The 16,959-nt window shown below is 40.0% G+C and overlaps 1 protein-coding gene across 1 annotated transcript; it reads right to left on the reverse strand.

Annotated features, from left to right (window-relative positions):
* Nucleotides 1-3,048: 3,048 nt before the first annotated feature.
* LOC140353031 (reticulon-4 receptor-like 2) lies at nt 3,049-5,924 on the reverse strand. Its single transcript, XM_072437790.1, has 4 exons — nt 5,784-5,924; nt 4,634-4,860; nt 4,314-4,547; nt 3,049-4,181 (listed from the first exon to the last, which is right to left on the reverse strand). Exons 1-4 carry the CDS (start codon nt 5,827-5,829, stop codon nt 3,312-3,314), a joined length of 1,377 nt encoding a protein of 458 aa, XP_072293891.1. The 5' UTR covers nt 5,830-5,924; the 3' UTR covers nt 3,049-3,311.
* Nucleotides 5,925-16,959: the final 11,035 nt, after the last annotated feature.

The following is a 16,959-nucleotide window of genomic DNA, read 5'->3' on the forward strand; positions in this document are numbered from 1 at the left end:
TAACAAATGTTAATGTATGATATTGAATTGTGATAAATTATTATATTGAGACTAGAATGAAAAAACTAAATAAAAACGTGAACCTTATCAAATAAACGGCAGAATGAAACAAGTATGAAATAAGTTATTTATTTGACTCTACAGCAACATAACAAAAACCTTCCCACCAGCATGATAAATACTGAGCGGCAAATATATATTCATTTTATATTGAACAAGTAATTATTGTGAATGACATGAATGGTGCGTTACAGGTTCATTGCTCCAGAGGATCAGATTTCTTCTTGTTGGACAATGGGAGACCAGTCAATGCAACAATAATGCAAAAGCATTAATAATAAATGTGTTTGTTAATCTTGTTTGTTAATCTGCAGAATAGTCTTTTTTCATTCTTAATTGTGTCATATTGATGTATATTCTGTTGAATGGATTCATCCAGGCGTCAGCCGCCATGTGTGAGAGACGTCACTGAACACACAACGACTGACACTGTGCCAAAAGAAGCCTAAAAAGGTAAACAGTAGAATTGAGGATGACGCGTTTCTGGAAAAAGACTGAGTGACATCTGATGAACACCCACATCCGAGGCGCCAAAAAGACTGCCAGAAGACACAAAACCAAGGCAAAAAAAGGAGATTGAGTTGGGAATGGGTGGCAGCGTGTCATACAAAGGATTTCTCTAAATAACTACCAGAAACCACACGACCCCCCAAGTCCTAAAAGGGGAAACACCTTTTGATAAGCCTTTTTTAGATTACATTTTAAAATATGTTGATCTATATGACTAAACATATTTGATGACAAAAAGATAATAAAAGCAGCAGAAATATTAATGCACAGGATTTTAACTATATCATTGGCCCAAAGACAGAGGAGTTAGATTAAGTTAGTTTACCAAATATGCAGCTGCTCGGATCAAAAAAAAAATATCTCAGGTGATTTATTGTCAGTAAGATCATGTTGAAGATGTTTTACAACTCTGTTGTAGAACATGCTCTGCTGTTGCTGTTCTATGATGTATGACGGCTATATCTGTCCTATGTGTGGAGCTGGAGCCATGGATCTGGGCTGGAGCCTGTCGGATCTGGCCGAGAGGAGGATTCTGAAGAAACTGCTCAGTATCAGGAACAGTGCATCACACCCACTAGATCACACCCTGCTCTCATACCAGATCACCTTAGACAGGAGACTCAGGCTGCCCCAGAACAGCCTGAGGGACAGACCATCAAACAGAACAACTCATCCCGCTTTTGCAGGGACAGTGATACAGTGTCTTTCCTCAAAGTGGTATTTGATATTGTATTTATAAATGCAGTAGTACTTTGTATTACAATTTTCCTAATCTTTTTTTGTATTTGACTGGCTTTTCCCGATACCCCTGCCCATTACAACACTGTTAATCTGTTGAGTGGGTGTCTGATTCTGGGACAAATAGTCATAGTTTTGCCTTGGCTTCTGCCACATTCCGCCCTATCCCTGAATCATATCAGCCTGTGTTTGTCAGTCCATAACACATTTTTAACCCTGCAGAACCATATTTACACATGTCTTATAGTATTGAAACTGGAATGAGGTGCTGTGTGCTTCTCACACCATGAACCACCCCCATTTACACCAGGAAAGGTCTGCCAGTAAAAAAATATCTGAAACCGGGTTAAAATAGGCCTAAACTTGGTATAAACAACATCTAAATTTTACCTTGTGAAAGACAGATCTTGAATAAATCACTCAAACATACATACATGCAAAATGAGTGAAGACATTTAAACCAGGCAGAGGAACCTGATTGCCACCAAAAAGCCCAATTACCAGTGGTAAACACAGCCTACAGCAGAGGGGAATACTTATGACATAAGTATTCCCCTGTCGAGGGAAGTTTCCTCAGGGATCCTCTGAATTTACCCAATCAAACTAACCATGAACAATATAGGCAACAGTCACCTTGTGTGACAATTTATTTACCATTTTAAGGGTAGTTAAGTTTTTTTTTATTTTAAGGTCCGAAGATCAACGCTCAAACCCCGCTCTCAACGTAAATATCCTTGGTAGAGCGGTCAGATCCACTGGCCCACAGGTTGACCATGCGTCTTCGCCCTTAGTGTCTGTGCGCACTGGTGTGCGAAGGTGTGTGTGAATAGGTAAGTGGTTCCTTATTTTTAAGAGCTTTGAGTGCCTTGAAGGTAGTATGTATATAAGTGACAATTTCTTACCCTTGTAAAGGAGGTTTTGACCTCATTTGGTGTTTATCTGGTTAAATGTAGGTTTATAACTAAATACAAATTCTCCAGCTAAGGTCCTGACCTGTTTTCCTCAGTGGCGTGTGTGTGCGTAAGAAAGAGAGAGAAAAATAGGACAATTGTAATTTCCTTGTTAGAATGATTTATTATTTATAATAAAAACACGTCAAATCAAAATCAAACAAGGTCACAGTATTGCAGTTATGATTCAGCTTTCTGGGTTACAAAGCCCATATGCCTTAATAAATAATAGTAAATACAATCCTTTCAGATTGACATTAGGTTAAACAGGTTACTAAATCATAAAACCGAGCATTTGAAGGTAAACTAATATAAGATCTTTAAAAAGATACAAGGATAAACATCACACTAAAAATCAAACACTTAGGCATTACAGCTATTACAGCTATTACAGGTGCAAGGTTACAAACCTTAGTAAAAATAGTTTTTTTGGAGCTTTGGTATTGTTGATTGTTGGTGATAAAAGGCAAAAATATTGATATCTTATGAATCAAATTAAACAACATAAGAAATATGAGGATTGTGTTATATGTGGTTCCATTGACCAAGTTGTTGATCGATATAGAATGTTCCTGATGAAAGTGACGATTATGCAGTATGGTTTACATTGTTGTGAAATGAAAAAGGCCAAAAACACAGGGATAAAGAAAGAATATTCAACATTCATTTGTTCCAGCAAATTACTTTCTAGTCTAAAATGAATAACCTGCTTTATCTACATGAAAGTTATCTCTAAATAATGAGATTCAACTTTAAAACAGAGCAATGTTTTTTTTAACCTAAGATCAACAATGCCTGCATTGTTTTACGTCCATCACAATATCTAACGTTCTAACGCCTTGGCCTTCTGTTTGTTCTCCTGTTAATTCACTCATTCTGGTTCAAAATGCCTTTTTAGCACATGCCTGTGCAGCAGTGACTGCAATCCTGCCCTACTATGAATATTTCCGTCACTCTATTGTTCATAAGATCACCTGCATCAGCATTCACAGGTGAGAGCAGAGAGTATTGACACTTGTCTACTTGTCAGAACGCAGCAGGAGCAAGAGAGGTTCAGCCAAACACTAAATGGAGGGAGATGGCCAATACAGACAGACAGAGAAGACGGAGAAGACATGGGACACTGGGTAGAGTGGAGGATGAATAGAAGGCTGAGTTATCAAAACCCGGTGGACACTCAAGTTCAAAGCAGCGAATAGAGGCATCTTCATTGCCATAATTTGCCCAGTATTCCTCTGGGTCGAGCTTAGGCAGTGCTGCCTCATCCTCTGACATCTCATACTTAACTGGGACAGACTCAAATGGGGTTTTAGGAGGGAACTTGGGTTTAACAGCAGTGGGGAAGTCCTTCACTGTCTCAGAGTTCTTCTGATACAGTGATTTGGATGAAGATGCAGGCTTGTTTTTGGAGAACCACCAGCGGGTCTTGGAGCTGAATGTGGTAGTGGTGGTCCCTGCCATAGAGCCAGGGTCAGGTACAGGACAAAGGGAGAAGTCCAGCTCGCGGAGGAACCTAAGGTCCTGGCCACGGCGCTGGGAGGGTGAGGTGCACATGACCTCAGACGAAGAGATTCGGGATTTACTAAACCACTCCCACAAAGGCTGAGCCTCACAACCACATGACCAGGGGTTACCGTTTAGGCGGAGGAACTGTATGCCCTGAACATCCCTCATGGTCTGTCCTGGCAGCTCAGCCAGGGAGTTATTGAACAGGTACAAGATGGTCAGGCGGCCCAGGTCCCTGAAGGACTTGCGGTGAACCTGACGGATGCGGTTGTCATGGAGAAGGAGGCGGTCAAGGTTCACCAAGCCTCTGAAGACATTTTCAGACAAAGCACGAATGCGGTTCCCATGCAGAAAGAGATGAGAGAGGTTAACCAGGTCAGAGAACAGGTCATCCTGGAGGAAGTGGAGCTGATTCTCCTGGAGATAGAAGACAGCAAGTTAAACACCACCTGAACCAAGCAATACTTATATTGCATCTTGTATTTGTATAGTACATTCAGTGTAAGATATGGGTGTACTTTGTGCATTTGCAGTGGAGGTTGAGTATACCTGTAGATAAAGAAACTGGAGACTATACAGCTTAAGAAAAAGGTCGTGGGGAAGAGTTGCCAACTTGCAGCGGTGCATGTGCAGGCTCTGCAACTTCTCCAGCCCTCTGAAAGCACCCCCCTCCAAATGCCGCAGAGAGGGGTTATCTCCCAGGTCCAGCTCCTCCAGAACCCTCAGGTTACTGAAAGCCCCAGCCTCAATCCATGTGATGTTGTTGCCGTATAACCAAAGCACCTGCACACATTGAAGACGCATGTGTTGTATCTAATCTATTTACTTATCTGATTTACTATTTGAAAGCATTTGAACAGCATTCTCACCTGTGTTTCAAAGCCAAAGGAGTCAGAGCGAAGTTCCGTGATTCGGTTGTTTTGTAGGAACACACGTTGAGAGTCATAGGGGACGCCGGATGGAACTATGGTGAGGTTCTGGGACTGGCAGCTGACAGTCATGGGTGAGGGGTAACAGACACAGAGCCTGGGGCACGCCGTCACTCCACCCGGCTTCACCACAACCAGCCACAGAATCAGCCATAGCACCAGGCCACCTGAGGTTACACAGGAAAGGGCACAGTTAAAGTCAGGTCAACAAAATTACAACAGGTTCATATGGCAACATTACTTCAATTATCTATAAAGCATTGCTAAACATAAGAGGATCTTGTGTCGGTGTAATCCCTCATTCGTCCAGGCGTGTTCCATAGTAGAAAAAGCTTCAGTTGTAGTCATCTGGACTCAGTTAGAAAAAATAGACGTTTCGACTCTCATCCAAGAGTCATTGTCAATAAAAGAATTTAGATCGAGAACTCCGATATGAATACTGTTCTGAGTCCAGATGACTACAACTGAAGCTTTTTCTACTATAAGAGGATCTTGTAATAAACCCTGACGTGAACTTCATGGCTCTTTTATTATAAATAACCACATTCTTTCATTTATATCTGTTTACAATTAAATAATAAGTTGTATAGGATCTAACACACTTTTTAAGCAAAATACTTTACTGAAAGTGACCCGTGCTACTGTACGTTAAATTGACCTCAGTTTCGACTTCCCAGGCAAACTACACCAGAAGCACCAGGCGTAAAACAGGTCAATGGAGCCTCGTCAGTTTCAGGTTGTCATCAATAATGCTTGAGCTTCTGGGCACCGCTCGAATAACTACACAGAAAGGACTACCACAGGCAAAGTACATGCGTTAAATAATAATGAACGTCCCATTCATCTATTGTGCGCAAGATTTTCCAACAACCTCACCCCTTGACCCCGAAAACAAACCCAACTATTGTCCGAGCAGGATGCCCAGAGTCAAGTATTTTTCTAATGTCAGGATGGTATTAAAAAAATGTAAAACGCAAGCAAAAGTGACAAAAGTACCTAGTGCACCTAGAGAGTAAACTGACTACTTGTGTAAACTATTGTGCGCAGTGGCACAGTAGTAGGACATGCAGACAGCCCAAAACCAGCTTACCTTTTAAGTTGGTGAGGGTGCGTTTTCTGGTCCAGCGTGTCTCCATCTCGAGCCAAAGTCAAAAGCGAGTTAGCCTGCGAAGCGTGAAGATGCCTGCTGCTATCTCTGCTCTGCTCTGGTGGTCGAGGGGCTGGAGCGGCTCGCAGTGACTCTCTGGTGCCCGGCACGCGCCTTTATAGGCTGTAACCATGGGCTGTAACCATGGGCTGTAACCATGGGCTGTAACCATGGGCCGTAACGTGCGCCCACGAGCGCGAGCCGCGGAGGATCCGATACACGTCACTAGAAAGGAGGAGGCACGTGACGGAAGGACAGCCCAGAAAGGCAGTTGTCATTACCATATGTATCTCATCACAAACTGTCGCATTATGTCCTTGCATCTGAGTCAGTCTTGCCTCATCTTCAAACTATAATTAACGACTCCTGAGTTGTTTTGACATGTCCAGTGTCATATGCCATCACATTACGCACCACAGGAATTTAGCCAAATGAGTCTGTAACGTGGGCTGTAAGGAGAACAGAACAACTCAAAATAAGGCACAAGTGGAATACGTTTGGCATTTGCAGAACGAGAGTGTGTGAAGTCCAAGAGTCAGACGAACAAGACAAATGAGAGGCTTCTCCATAAAATAACCCCAATGTAGCACCTTCTATTTTGACTTGCAACACTTTAGAAATGTGTAACACATATGTATAGTCTCTGGACTATTTAGTGTGCGACGTGAGCGTGACGTCTAATCTATGGTCTGATAAAGCCTATAAATAAAACAAATGCAACAGGGTGAAATCACGTTATCTGGGCCACTGTTTTGATTTTTTTAACAATAAAATAAGAAATCAGTTTACTGTTAAATCGTTTCGCAGTTATTCAATCTGTAAATTTTGTGAACATGCTAAGTCTATTTTTGATCTTATAGTACATTTAAATAGTTTTTTTTTTTAATGCATGCCTTATTTGATTTGATATATCTTGCTTTTATTATTGTTCATCGTTGTCTGTTGCACTGAATCCCCAAAGCAAGTTACTAGCCTGTGAACATTGTTCACTGACAATAAAACCTTTTCTGATTCTGATTCTTAGTCTTTCTTTGTGGCCCATATTACCCACTGAAAATTGAGCCACATGTGGAGGTAAAATGTATTTCAAAATAGGCTCTCCTGACTCTGTCAAACTCAAATCCACTCATTTTACGGTGAGTCTTCTCTGTCGCATCTCTAAAGCCAACACTGCAAATCCATGTGACACTGCTCCCTGACCAGATGCATTTCCAATACCGACTATTGAACACTTTCAGCACTAAACTTTATCATAGGGAAGTTTCTGTCATGTTTTTGTTAAATTGAGTTTTCAGTCCAAATCTGTACGTTTCCTTTCCTGTCCAATGTGTGTGCTCATGTGGATCAGGTAAATTGATGCATGAGAATGAAATTTTACTTTTGACGTGTGATCGGTCACAAACATGTTTAAGTGTTTTCTCTGATTCTTATACATTATACATGCTACTGTACAAATGTAGTTTGAAACTTATAAAAAGCCTGGCCCATTTTAGATTAAGAATTTCAGCTAAAATGGACCAGGATGTAAATTAAGTTTTGGAAAGCGATAAATGTTTATTTTGTAAATAAAATGCTATTAACAACTATATGCAGGAGTCAAGTTTGCTTAATTCACCACAAAAAATATATGAACCTTATTTTACTGAAGTCTGTCTTTACAAATGCCATTAAATGTTTTGGTACCATTGTATAAAAGTGATTGTCCTGCAGAAGCATCACACTAATCAAAACAGCTTAAGAATGTAAATGTTGCTCCAACCTGTGGATTTAATATATGTTTTGGTAACAGTTACTTATGTTCATTGTAAATTGAAATACTGTTCATGTGTGTGCTTGGGTCAGAGAGTGGACATTGTGATTTCTTCTTATTGCTTTTGAGTGTAATTGCATTGAAGGCCTATATGTGTTCCTGCAAATTGGATATTGCAGATGGAAACTAATAGCTATAATCTGTTGCGAAACGTCTCTGTTTTTAATGAGCGTAATGTCTCTGTATGTACGGAAGCTCAAAGAGAAAAGGTCCTCATAGTTTTAGTCTAATGTGTAACGCAAAGATAAAAAGTGATCTTGTCTGAACTGTGGAGTGAAACTTGCCTCAATTTATACAAACATATTATGTGCTTGTATACCATAATTTTGTTATAATTATAGTCATTTTCAAGTATTATAATTCTGTCCTTTCCAGCATATGGGGCTGAGTGGATTAGTAATTAAGTTCATCAGTCATCAGTAGGCACCAAAAGCTCCTCAGGCCAATGCCAGCTACAACCCACTCAATCTGCTCCAGAAGAATCACGAGGAGATGTCTGGTGGAGGGTCATCTGCTGCCTCAAGCTGTGAACATGGGGCAGAAGATCAGACCACACTCTCCCGATGGAGGGCGAGGGAGGCATTACAAACTTCTATAGGGATCCGATGGGACATACGGTTCGTGTGATTATTCACACTATTTGCCGCGAAACTGGAGGCAGGCAACTTGTGTTCTACACAGTTATTGATTTTATGAGTTGCAGTGAAAGTGGGCTATTCCAACTAATGACTTCTAAGAAATGAATATAATGAAAATATAAAATAATATTCAGACTGTATCAAAGTGAAAGGGTTGACTCAGCTAACACCCTCCTGGTGTCAATGTGAATCAGTGTAAACTCCACTCCCACAAGCAAAAGTCAAACTTAAAAGTTCATCCGTTTGACATTTTGTGGAAAATGTTGAGATTTGAAAATTATATATTTATATAAACACTGGTCTAACATCACATTTTATTGTTTAATTTACTTCAGGGCTTCTGAAATTTACGTAGTGTTTGTCTTTTACATTATGTGTTGTATATACAGCAAAGTCGCAAGGAATGCTATAGTGGAAACAAAAACAACAACTTTTGGATAAACTATTTTAGTAAGATTCCTTTGGTTAAAAAAAAAAAAAAAAAAATACAATGTTTTGCAAGCCAAAATAAAAGCTGCATATTTTAAAGGTGCACTATGTAATGCTTCTGCTGGGAGGTCCACCACCTGTTTGTCTCCATAGATTTGTTATTGCATTGCCGGGAATGTTACAGTATTGCAGTAAACTCAGTAGCTCAAAAATACCTTGAAAGCACATATCCCAGGATCCACGTGCAGCCGGTCATGAGTTTGATTCCGGCTCTGACAATTTGCTGAATGTCCTTCCTTCTCTCATCCCTATTTCATGCTGTACTGTCCTGTCTAATCAAGCCTACAGGACAAACAATCCTAAAAAGAAAAAAAGAAAAACATACATTCTTATTATGAGAGTGGTCGCCTCTCCTAGACCTGACAACTGTCTTCATGGAGTATATGCTGAATGCTATACTGTGGAACATTCTAGGCAAAGTAATAGCATCTGCATGGAGACAAGACAGAGGCAGCCCTTCCACCAGAAAACTTACATGGTACACATTTAAGAAGATGGACAAACATATTCAGGCCTGTTGAATTAGCATAACCCAAATATCGGACCAAAGTTCATTATTAACTTTATTTATTTGTATTTATTTTTACAGAAACAGGGACAGTACACTATAACAGGAGATGTGCATTGTGCCAGGCTGTAGCTCAAGTGCTGATTCCCACCTGTAGTCCCTGGGCAGGCTGTTGTTATCAAATCCCACTGAGATGTAACAACACGATTATCATCTTCTGGCTATATTTTTAAATAAGTAACAGGCAGAGCTATAATTATCAAGATGCAAAGGCAAAAGCTGTCACCAGGCACTGTACCGAAGCTGTACTGAACACACAGCTCCTCATGTTAGATGCAACAAGCTTTCCAGCCTCAGAGTGAACTGAGGCGAGAGATGGGCTGTTGTGGGGGAGTGTCTATGTTATTTTCGGGTTCAAACCCTCAGACACATTTCCCCTCAAGCTGGCTGTGAAATCTATAGCCTTTTTTGTGAACATTGGATCTCTCATCAACAGAGACATTTGAAAGTGTCACAGTTGGCCTGTTTGGCCTGTATGGTTGAACTATGCAACTTGAGACACAGTTTAAATAAAAAAAAATAGTAACAATGTAATCTAAATTAAAAATAGAAATGTATCGATACAGGCTACTATACAAAATTCTACCAGTATCCATGGGTTTCAGACCATGGCCATAGCGATTATCATTTACAACAAAATAATATACAGAATCTGTTAAATGTGAAAAGTCTTCGAGTGCTGCTCGGGGTGGATAGCAGCGTCTTGAGTTTGAATCTGGCTCTCGACAGGCTGTTCCTAGCCTGTGGATTTTATTCACTGACAATGACAACAAACCTTTTCTGATTCTGATTCTAACAATCCTTCCCTCTCTCATCCCCAGTTCACATTTTAGCAACTGAAATCTTGAAAAAAAAAGAAACTAAATCACCTATATTTCAATAGTGCACACCTTGGACCATTGTTTTTGCATCAACTTGGCCCTGTTTAGTCGAGTCAAGATTAGCTTTGTAACAAAAATGGTTCCAAACCCTCAAACCAATTTATGGAATTCTCATTCATTTTGAGGGATGTTTCTATTGGCAAAGTTGCAAATTTCCAGAAGATTATTCAACTTAACCGTCACGGAGTTGCTTAAAACTAGGCATAGTTGACGTTGATGTACTATAAGTAAAAGTAGGCATTTTCTGAGAAAATGTTTTGTCTTGTATCTGTTTTAACATCTGAGATCGGGGGGTTTGGTCGGATATGGTCGGTGTAACATCACAAGATTCTATGCTGGAAATGGCTGTTTAAAACCTATCCACTTGAAACAAAAAATGCCAAAAAGATCATTATATTTTCTGTCAGAAATAAAAGTGAGAATTATGTTTTCACATTTGTTTTCAGAGACTGGTGCCATTATTTAACTCCAAAGACATGATTGTTGTCAGTTGAAAATACTTTTATTATTTGAATTACTAGCCATTTAATATGGCAAGTTTGTGGAGCCAATCCAAACAATTAATGAAAAACATTCAACATTAATGGATCTGTTTGGATATGTATTTTGTAGTAAATCTCTCATAGAGTGCAATCTGAAATTATGGCATCATAAAATATCAATAACTTGAACGCACCATGGGTTTCAGTATGATGAAAAATTAGGATCGTTGCCACAGCAATTTAAAACATAATATATATTTTGAATAGTGAAACGTTGCAACAGCATGTTTTGAAATTAGATGCTAAAGAGACTGCAGGGGTCTCCAAACTTATACGGAGCAAAGGGCCACAGACAACATGATAATAAAGTGAATCATACAAAATGTTGCACTTAACATAGTTTCGACTTTCGACGAGCCTCCACACCCGTAATAAGACTAGGAACATTAATATTAGGTTGGTATGAAATCAAAAAGTTGGAATGTTTCCAATTTCACAGTAAAAAGTTGTACTTCTTGTTCTTTGGGCCAATTTAGCAGGACGCCTGAGGGTCAACAAAAATTGGTCTGAGGGCTTTATTTGGCCCCCGGGCCATTGTTTGGACACCCCTGATTTATAGTGGCAGTCAGCACTGACCTCTTGTGTCAGAAAAGTGTACAGCACACTAATTCTGAGAACTCAACTATAAGTCAACATAAAATATTGGGAGTATGTCTTGTATTCATTTTTTGTGATCTCCAAGACAAATGGTTGGAAAATGCGATAGTAACTTATTTCTAAATGTTGTCAAGTTGCAAATTTCAGCTACATAAAATACAATTTCAAAAATATATAAAAATAACAAATATACAAACTTATTTGACAAATTTGCCTCACTAAGATTACTTCATACAATAATGAGTACAATATTGTCAACACTGGGAAGAAAGGCAACTTTATAACTAATCCCATTGAGTGGGAGGGTCACACACAGGCCACTCTTGTATAAATTGGGGCTTAAAATGTAAACAGCAGGATATTTGTGGTTCACTCTGCAATTTAGACCACGGACTCACATCACATCTGGAGAAAAGGTAAGGCATTTATGCTTTGAGTTTAAAGTTTATCTACAGTTCAGTAATACTGTATGTATATACATATGTATGTGTGTATGCTAAAACTTCTAGAATAAACAAACACTACTTTATTTATAGGAGATCTTCTACTGAAAGTGTTTTTCAGACTTCCTTTAAGTGATCTGTTCTTCTGTATCTACCTCTGTATCTACCTGCGTTGCACCAATGAAATTTCCCCATGTGGGACAATAAAGGAATATCTTATCTTATCTTACTTCAGTAGAATACATTGAGAAATGTCTCATTAAAATATCAACACTAATGAATTATTGCAATAATCTGTGCTGGGCAGTGTCCCACAACATCAACATTGGATCACTATAAAAACATTTAAGTAATATGACCTTAGTTCTAATGACAGTGTACAAGTAACATGTGACAATAATTCAAAATATAGCCGCCCTGCAAAAAGAGGATGCAACCCCAATCTAGCTCTTTTTATTACACCTACTGCCAAATCCGTAGGTGTTTTTCACTGTTTCACTGTTTCTCTGTAGGTGTTTTTCCCTGTTTCTCTGTTTTTCAGAGATTTGGCAATTTTCCCATAGAAAAAACATGTTTTGGCCATTGCTACGGCAACGCCGTAAGAGATATGACATGGGTCTGATTGGATTTTTTTGCTCAGCATACAAAAATATAAATTTGTGCAAAATTTTAGGAATTAAATTTTGTGGTCCCCATTCAAAAGGCAATGTTTTGGAAATTCTTGGCAAAATGTGCACCATTGCACGTAAAGTAAGTAAAAAACTTTTGATGGCACACTCCCGAAGAGGAGTCACACCCAATTTTAGGTTAAGTGGGCTAACTTCCTAGGAGGAGTTCATAAAAGTATATAAAGAAAACATGAGATTTGGTGATTTTCCTATTGTACTATCATGGGAGGTCATTGCTATGGCTAAGCCCTAAGAAATATGACATATGTCTGATCGACTTTTTTGATTGGGATGCCAAAATGGAATTTTGTGCCAAAGAATTCGAAAAATTTAATTTTTTGCTAGGCATGTAAAAATTATTTAACCCTGTAGGAGCTCTAAATTAAATGATTTCACATCAAGTTGGTTCATATCAAAGAGTTTAATAGCTGATTTAAATTTGACACAATTTGTATGTGAAAATGGCGACAAATTTAAATTTTGGGACATTTCTGAAATTCTAACAACATTTTGCGACTTTGCCACATGGAGACCGTGAAAGGTGTAAAAATAATTTGGATAAGTTTTGATGCCCCCACTCCTCAACATAATTTGAAGATCTGAATTTTTTTTGGGCCATTTCTTATCCATCTATTTTTTTGTACGGCCTTACAAAACAAATAGGCCTCTCACCAGCTTGAGGCACTCGGGCCAAATAAATAAAAATTAATAAACTTGTCTCAACATTTTATCAGTAATCGAAAGGTTTCGAGCTTCCCCACGTCCCAGTGAGGGCGAATTTTCATGACGAGCGCGTACACCATCCCGTCTGACTTGCCAACTCATTCCCCATTAATTTTAGCTGCATGGGCTCTCGTGTACAGCTCGATGCCAGGAGTGTTTTTAGTGTTTTTGGAGGACAATGAGTGAATGGGCTTCACAGGAATAAGTATGCAGGTATGCATGGGCTTTTTTCCTGGTGTGACTGGTTGATACCCTTGGTAATCGCCATGGCAATCGCCAAGGCAATCGCCACAACAATCGCCACGAGCGACAGTGTATCAAAACAACAATACATCAAGCACAGCAAAAACAATAATGCTTATGTCATGGACACCACATACTATACATAATTTGAAAACTCTGCGCCGTGCCCTCATCATTGTGGGGTGAAAGTTTCAATAAGAGTGCGTTGAAGTTTAGTCTATATTAGACTAAGAGAGGCCGAGGATCGTTCTCAAGGTCTTTACTTGGTGCAAACAGGGAAAACAGGCAAAACAATCGGTCAACATTCACAATGCCTCCTTTTGATCACATCCACATGTGATCACACTAAAGAGGCGCCAGACGCAACCTCACAAAATAATAGAACGCAAACCTCCAAAAATAATTGTATTCTTCAACAAAACCATAAAAGAAAACATTTGATAAAAATAACCCATCATGGACATAGAATGGCGTGAGACAAGGAGCATACCCAGGGCCGGCCCAAGCCTTCAGGGGGCCCTAAGCGAAAACATTTTTGGGGGCCCCTCACCACGTCATCAGAATCAGTTTTATTGCCATTGTCAGTAAACAATTCACATATGGGAACTTTCTTCAACGCTAACAAAGCGCACCAAAACTCCGTTTTACAGTTAGTTTATTCTCAGCACCTCACAAGCTCAAATATTGATAACTTAAATCCCACAATGCAACTTGGTATTCCGCTGACATCACCTCTACTCCCTGTACAAATAACACACGTCCCAGATATGTTTTTGGGTGTATTTGTGGGCGTTAAGGGTCTACAGCCACATTAGCAGTTTAAATTAACGAACAGGGGGGGGGTCTGGGGGCCCTCCCCCAGAGATTTTCAGACCTTTTTTGGGTCTTCTGCTGCATTTTAATGTGGTCCAGCCGGCTAAAGTAAGAGTAAAATGTTGAGGTTGTAATGCTATAAAATGATGATGTGATGAAACTGTGCCAGGAGAAAATGACTAAAGCCAGTTATTAATACATTAGTGTACTTAATTACTCGATACAATATTGGCTATGAAAAATAATTATGATCAAATTGATTCATTTTAACTGAAAATGTAAAAGTAATAGTTATCCTTACTAATTTATCTTTTACAGCTCCCAACTGTTCCTTCTTGCTAAAGTGACAAAACAAGTTATATTAAATTAAACAAATAGCATAAGCATTGCTTGATTAACAATTAACACTGATAAAACAGTGCAAACATGTTATTCCCAGAGAATGAACAGAACGAGAAGTGAAGGTCCAAACCTAGCTATAGTGAAGAGATTGCGTTTCTGCAGCTTTGCCACTTTTGTATGAAAATATATAGTATTATTCTATAACAGACGTAATCATAATATGTCTGGTTATTTTTCACTATCAATTTATTATAATTTATAACAAATAGTCTAATGATGCTTTTTAAATAAATTGAAATGTTTTATTGCTCTATTAAAAGTGAATTAGAATATAAATGTTTGTTCTGATCTGAACATCACACACTGGACATGAAACAATGCTGCGATGTGATTGGCTGATGGACCTTACATGCATAAACCTTTACGTTCCTCTCATTCCACTTTAAGAAGTCAAAGTAAAACAGACATCACGAGTCACGATTGATCTCACGCATGGTGATGTGAGAGAGAGGGACGCAAACTCAAACCCGCTCATCTCTAACTGAGGCTGCACAGGGGCCCGGGACAGGGGCCCGGGACAGGGGACAGGGGCCCGGGACAGGGGCCCGGGACAGGGCCGCACACTGTTCACTCCAAAGTCTCACATCAGAGGTTCTGGACGAGACAGCGCTCGTCCGGACCGGATCTCCGCCTCTTAGTGACCCGGGGCACAGACGCCCCTCACCGGCCTCACCTGCAGCTCACACCACCGGGCTGGTGTAAATATTAAGCTTATTATCTTTTCATTCAGACACATATTATTGTGCGCGGGGCAGAGCTCTCGTCGCCTCCAGCCTGAGCGAACTAACGTGACAGAATCGTGTTGTTTCAAACAGCAGCATTAACCGTCTCTTTGTAAGAGAAGTTCAATACCTGGAGAGTGTTGTTGAGTTTGCAGTTTCTTTACATCGTCAAGAAGTTTCTTCTTTCGTTTTTCGGCATCGGGGGGATATATTCCTCTGGACATGAGGGCCACGCAGGGACCACGTTGTGTTGTGTTTATGTTTTGCTCTCGAGCTCCTCGCGCACAATGAAGTTGACCAATCAGCGCAGGTTTGGTGTCTTGGTTGCCAGATTGTCATTACAAATAAATGCGGTTTGTGCGTTATATGTTACCGCTGTGTGCGCTGCCGCGCCAGCAGCGCTACTATACTAGTGGCGCACGCTGCGCTTGCACTTCTCATAAGACGGGTTGCCAGATTGGGGGCCCTATTAACGCCTCGGGGCCCTACGCGGCTGCTTAGTTCGCTTATAGGCTGGGCCGGCCCTGAGCATACCCAGTTAAACACATGGTGGGATGTAGTAATCAGATTCGTCAGGTTCAGTCTGTCAATATCAGAGTTAGATTCATGTTAGTGTAATAGTCAGCATGTGTCATCAGGGTCAGAAGATTGGCAGGTTGTTTAGTAGGAGCAGATGCAATCTACAACACAGCATCCAATCACAACCAATACACAGGCAATAACAATAGCATTGGTGAAAAACAGAAACAGTGCCCCCCCAAGGCCCAAAGATGAGGTAAAATAAGGCAGACCATGACATGGGTTGACTCATTTTCATCATTGTGGTCCTTGAAATTGTGGAACCATTTGATGGAGACCATATTGCATTCCCCTCTGGGGGCAGTTTTGTGCCCAATGTCCGGTCCCAAAGCACTTTAAGCATTGATTAGGAGCCACATTTAAATTATTTAATCCTCTTTCAGCTCCTGCCCCACGTCCTCTTCCACAAGAGAGTGTGTGTTACGTCCACATCCTTGATGGTAGATGATGGCTGAAGCAGGTGTTTTGGTGTTTGCATTTGGGTCTGTGGCCAGTGGTGCCACCCGTGGTGGGGCCATATTGGGTTGTACTTGTCCCATGACCATCTTAATTGCCGCAGCAAGCTGTTGGCACTGTCTGACACTGGATTTTTGTCTGTTGCCACAGTCATTACCTTGGTATACTTATTTTCCTTCTTTTTATCAGTCACATATTCTTGGAGCTTTTTAAGCTGTAGTTTGAGCACTTCCACTTCCATTTTCCACAAATCCTCATTCAATCCTTTATTTTCCTTCAGGTACTTGGCAACATGATATTGATAATGGGCATCAAACTCTTCTTCAGTTTTTTCACCCAAATGATCTTGGACAGATTTGGGTAGTACTTTTACCAGAGTAGTAAAGAACATGATAGTTTTGCTGGTTCCTGGTTGTATGGACTCTCCAGTTGCATCATGGAAGAGTTCTTTAGCTCTTTGCCTGTTTGTGAAATAGTCATAATTTTTTACTTCCAGAACCATCAGTGTGTCGACAATGCACGTGGGGTACATTTCTTTTAGCACC

The sequence above is a fragment of the Eucyclogobius newberryi genome, unplaced genomic scaffold (genome assembly GCF_026437365.1).
Source record: "Eucyclogobius newberryi isolate DKJ021-1_F unplaced genomic scaffold, fEucNew1.0.hap1 SCAF_11, whole genome shotgun sequence".
In the NCBI taxonomy this organism is placed as follows: domain Eukaryota; kingdom Metazoa; phylum Chordata; class Actinopteri; order Gobiiformes; family Gobiidae; genus Eucyclogobius; species Eucyclogobius newberryi.

Excerpts from the sequence above, each read along its gene's own strand:
- LOC140353031 (XM_072437790.1), bottom strand. The coding sequence starts at position 5,829 with ATGGAGACACGCTGGACCAGAAAACGCACCCTCACCAACTTAAAAG. Across the intron at positions 4,861-5,783 it reads CACCCTCACCAACTTAAAAG|GTGGCCTGGTGCTATGGCTG; the intron begins GTAAGCTGGTTT and ends GTGTAACCTCAG. Across the intron at positions 4,182-4,313 it reads TCCAGTTTCTTTATCTACAG|GAGAATCAGCTCCACTTCCT; the intron begins GTATACTCAACC and ends TTCTATCTCCAG.